Source organism: Zeugodacus cucurbitae, chromosome 4, assembly GCF_028554725.1.
Source record: "Zeugodacus cucurbitae isolate PBARC_wt_2022May chromosome 4, idZeuCucr1.2, whole genome shotgun sequence".
Classification (NCBI taxonomy): Eukaryota; Metazoa; Arthropoda; class Insecta; order Diptera; family Tephritidae; genus Zeugodacus; species Zeugodacus cucurbitae.
In genome coordinates this window covers 46,275,183-46,280,038 of record NC_071669.1, presented here as the reverse complement: position 1 = coordinate 46,280,038, position 4,856 = coordinate 46,275,183, and the positions used below count along the sequence as shown (strand labels likewise).

Below are 4,856 nucleotides of genomic sequence, written 5' to 3'. Positions count from 1 at the left end.
CTCTCGGTATCTATCCCATCCCGCACGTGTTGTGGTCGTTTGCAACGTTGCGAGGTAGGCAGTCTGTTTTCTCTCCGCTGCGAGACGGCACTCCTCATCGTACCAGCTTGTTTTTTGTCGTTGCCGAAAACCAATAGGGGGGTGTCTCATCCGAGGCTTTCGTAGATTTTTCATTGGGGGGTGTTTCTATGTGGTGGGTCCCAAACCCTACGCACAACCGCATAAGCGGGCTTCGCCTTCTCACTTTAGCTCGCCTTCAAACGGATGTCTGTTGGCTACCCAGAGGATACTTGGTCTAAAACCGGAAGTCGTGAGCTGTTTGAACCATGTGGAGAAGAATCGTTTCTGGCCACTGCCAAGTGAGTGACAATCAAAAACTTTCCTCACTTGCGTGAACTTCTACACATGATCCTGGTATAAGTCTCGTCAATATCGCATATAAGGTCCTGTCGAGCGTATTGTGTGAAAGATTAAAGCCCACCGTCAACGAACTGATTGGCCCTTATCAGTGTGGCTTTAGACCTGTAAAATCCATTGGTCCAGATATTCACCATGCGCCAAATCTTGGAAAAGACACGAGAGAGAGAAGAATCGACACTCACCACCTTTCCATCATCTTTTAAAGCTGGCTTCGATAGCACGAAAAGGAGCTCCATCTGTGCCGCGATGTCTGAATTTGGTATCCCTATGAAACTAATATGGCTTTGTAAACTGACATTGGGCAGCACCAAAAGCAGACTGGATAAGGAAGCGAAGCGTATGGGTCTGGTGGAGAATGAAGACAAGACAAAATATATCCTGAGATCAAATAAACAGTCAGCGTCTACTTGGGAATCAGCATTAACAACACCAACAATGTCAGCCTCGATATCCAACTTGCCAACAAGTGCTACTTTGGACTGAGTAGGCAATTGAAAAGTAAAGTCCTCTCTCGACGAACCAAAATCAAACTCTACTTGTCGCTTAACATTCCCGCCCTGATGTATGGCGCCGAAGCGTGGACGATGATAACATCCGATGCGGCGACTGCTGGTTTTTTCGAGAGAAAGGTTTTGCGCAAGATTTATGGTCCTCTAAACATTGGCAACGGCGAATACCGCAGACGATGGAACGATGAGCTGTACGATTTATACGACGACATTGACATAGTTCAGCGAATAAAAAGACAGCGGCTACGCTGGCTAGGTCATGTTGTACGGATGGAAGAAAACACTCCAGCTCTGAAAGTGTTCAATGTAGTACCCGGTGAAGGAAGCCGAGGAAGAGGACGACCTCCACTCCGATGGAAAGATTAAGTGGAAAGTGACCTGGTGGTGTTTCCAGTTGTCGCCAAAAAGCAAAAATGAGAAATGAGTAGCGCGCTATGGTGGATTCGGCTATAATCGCTTAAAGCGGTTCATACGCCAAATATGTATATATAAATGTAACTCACAAAACACATACATATATGTTTAATATATATTTTCTATATAATCGAAAATATTATATTTAGGGACTTAATAATTATCCACCGGAAGTAACTTAATATTATCGTTTTTTATTTGCTAAACTTAGCCACATTTCGTCACTGAATTGATGTATTCTTAATCAATATGAACTTGAGTAGTAATCAATCGTCGAAAAGGTACCGTTATGTCTATATCTTGTTTTATAAATCAGTACAAAAGCAGTCTTTGTTCTATATTCTTACAAGACAGTAACGTTTTGCGTCTTATGAATCTCTTCAAGTGTTTTTGGTCCACCTAAAAATAATAATTATATAAGTATTAATTGATAATTTCATAGTAATATTTTCACTCACTGCTTCTTCAGCAACGTCAATACCCTCCTCTTCAGCACAAGAACAATAAACAATATTATGCCTTGCGAGGCATTCATCATATTGAATATTACGATGATAAATGAATTATTTTTTGCGAACAAGTATGTAAAAATTTCCAAAATCCATGAAACGCCCATTACCAAGAACAAACGCAAAAATGTTGAAACCCTATAGATGACGAAATAAGTATATGTTTAGTAAAACTGGTTGAAAAGCTTATTAGGAAACATGTTCTATATGTAAATTAAATATTTTGATAATAATACTTTGATAAATTTGGAATACATTATATTGAAAACATTATGTAAATATCAAGAAATAGTCAACAATTTATCGAAAAACTAAGGTGAAAAATGACAAAAAATTCTTATTAAAATTATTAAACATCTTCAATAAAGAGTAAACGTTCAAATAACACGAAAATATTCAACAAAATTTTAATGAAAGAAAACATTACTAATAAATCGAAAAATAATCGTAATAATAACTTTGATATATAACTTCTTGAACTAACTATATCGATTATAACTATATCGATTATAAAAAAAAGGTTCTAAAAAAATTTATATATTTCAAATTTGAATTGAAATGGTTAATTGTTTTGTAAAACTACTGGGAAATCGATAACAACAACTTACTTGTACTGCTGACTTGCTTCTTTCTTGAGTTCATATGAGTCTTCCTGGATTTGATACACATTTATGACACTCATGATGAAAAAGAATACATTGAATAAGTTTAGCAAACCGCTTGGACCTTGGAAATAAAGCAATGCTGACCAGTCTCTCGCTGGAAAATATAAAAAGAAAAACTTGTCATTACATTAAAAATACTATACTTCTCATAGAAAATTACCTACACTTTATAAAGCATTGGCCATTGCCAAATCCTGGCTTCCACGCATCGTTAATGTTCGTATGTTCAATATATGTAGCGGTAACGGTAAAAATCGTTGCTGCTGACCACACATAAATAGAATAATAAATGAAACGCAAACGGGGACTGCTCGATTGGAGCTCATATCGGATGCCGCGTATACTCATCCACAAATCGAAACAAGTTATATTCAACCAGAAGAAAGCGGATATCATGAAGAAATAACACAAAATACCTGAATGAAAAGCCATTTAATAGATATAGAAAAAAATTATAAAAAAAATTCATGTTCGTACACACCCATTGTTTGACACGCCTTTAAGCTGTACTTGATCCACAGAACCGACGACAATATTAAACTGCCGAGCGCGAAAGTGCCCAGGAAGCAGACGAGACAGCTATTGTGGAGACAGCGTAGTTGTGGCACATATAAATATACCCAAATTGTGGCTAATAGGAATGGAACTGATGCGGTCAAAACTAAAAATCGGAGAATAAAAACAAATCGAATTTTCAAAAGTAGTTTTGTAGTTTATTTACGCACGTGCCATATTCACATAAGTCGTCGGTTGGATTTTCTTAAAACATTTGATGGGATTCAAGCTCAAAGATTTGTTGTACCAGAAAGGAGTTAGACAAAAATCACGATGCCGTATATATTTATCTTCCATCACATGATATACAGTTCCGTTCTGTTGGAATATCGAAAATATATACATATTTTCATTTTCGACCTTACACCAACATTACCTCGAATAAAATATTGAAATCACTGTCCAGTTCGGAATTTAGAATTTTAAACTCCTCACAAGGCATACGCTGTTGCGGCACGAAATCCTGAAACACGTCGATCATACTATTTTCTGTGAAATTATCCATATAAGTGTTGATTCGGGGGTATGCAGCGGCATTCATATTGACACACTTTTTTGACGTGCTGTCCAGCATCTCATTGTTTAAGCAACAGAGTTGTATGCACTGTTTCAACTTACACGCACAGCCCCTGATATGTGGTGGAGCAGAGACACGCGTGCCATCGGAGAGCTCTTCGTAACGGTACACGGCAGTCAAGTTGTGGGGTATGCGTAAACTCTGAAAATTATATGAACCATCTGAATCCGGACGTATATTAACTAGACTAACGGTGTCTTGGAATGCACAATTCGGTATGTCGGCAGTTACAAAGTCTTGCCTGATTTGAGTCATCAAAGCGATCACTATTAATTGGTTTGCCAAAGAATTTGACATTTTTTCAATGTTTTGTTAGTTTTGGAATATAGTATCCGTTGTAATATCGACTTCTTTATATTTTTTTAACGCGAATTGAAGTGTACATTAAGCACTCAGAGTTGGCTTCAAACTGCCCGATTGGAATGGTTCAAATACAGCTGAGTTCTTGGCACACTTCTTATCAATTTATTTCGCGAAAAACCGCATATTATCCGCCGCATATGATCAAAAATTCATACTTCATAATATATATACATTATGCAAAAATTCTTTTCAGAATATGTTTGCAAAATAAAATCATAAATGGGAAATAAATCATATTTCAATTTGACAGCTTAAAAAAAAATATATTGTAAATAATGCAGTTTCCTTATTATATTACAAAAGTAAAATGTAATCACGAAGAGGTGCTCGAGCTCAATATCTGATCTTGAGGCTTGCTGTCATAAATTATGTAAAATGAAACTGTTGAAAATAAATAAAATAAGAAAATTTTATATTGTATTTGTTTATTTGCCATTATTTCCAGCAGCCCCCAGAGCTGCGATTTCCGTGAACAAATAAATAATTTAAATAATTAGTTGTATAGCATTTCCTTAGCTGTATACAAAACCTGGGTTTGGATCATTATTGGACATATTGTTGTAATATTGTTCGATTATCAGCAAAAACCAACTCTTGGAGTTTGTTTCTTTCTTGAAAACTACCTCATAAATAACAAGTAATCAAGCAACTCCTAAATGAATGCATACCGGGTGGATGACAAAATCGTTCGTTGGCATGAAGATACAATGAATTTTGTCGAACGGTACCGCCTAGCTTAGAATTTTATACACTTTTACCGTTCGCTATTTATAAGAATAGATTGTTTCATGACAGAAACGTGTAATTTCTGGGGCTGCTACATTTTCACAATTTCACAAATTTC

At 36.5% G+C, this 4,856-nt stretch overlaps 1 protein-coding gene across 2 annotated transcripts; it reads right to left on the bottom strand.

Moving 5' to 3' along the window:
• Positions 1 to 1,446: 1,446 nt before the first annotated feature.
• LOC105221032 (G-protein coupled receptor Mth2) lies at positions 1,447 to 4,046 on the bottom strand. 2 transcript variants are annotated; one of them, XM_011197674.3, is made up of 7 exons: positions 3,449 to 4,046; positions 3,243 to 3,390; positions 2,999 to 3,178; positions 2,682 to 2,933; positions 2,461 to 2,611; positions 1,802 to 1,990; positions 1,447 to 1,742 (listed from the first exon to the last, which is right to left on the bottom strand). In XM_011197674.3, exons 1-7 carry the CDS (start codon positions 3,944 to 3,946, stop codon positions 1,724 to 1,726), a joined length of 1,437 nt encoding a protein of 478 aa, XP_011195976.2. In that variant the 5' UTR covers positions 3,947 to 4,046; the 3' UTR covers positions 1,447 to 1,723. The 2 variants fall into 2 exon arrangements, with proteins under 2 accessions (XP_011195976.2, XP_011195977.2); XM_011197675.2 differs by lacking the exon at positions 1,447 to 1,742 and having other exon boundaries at positions 1,849 to 1,990; positions 2,678 to 2,933.
• Positions 4,047 to 4,856: the final 810 nt, after the last annotated feature.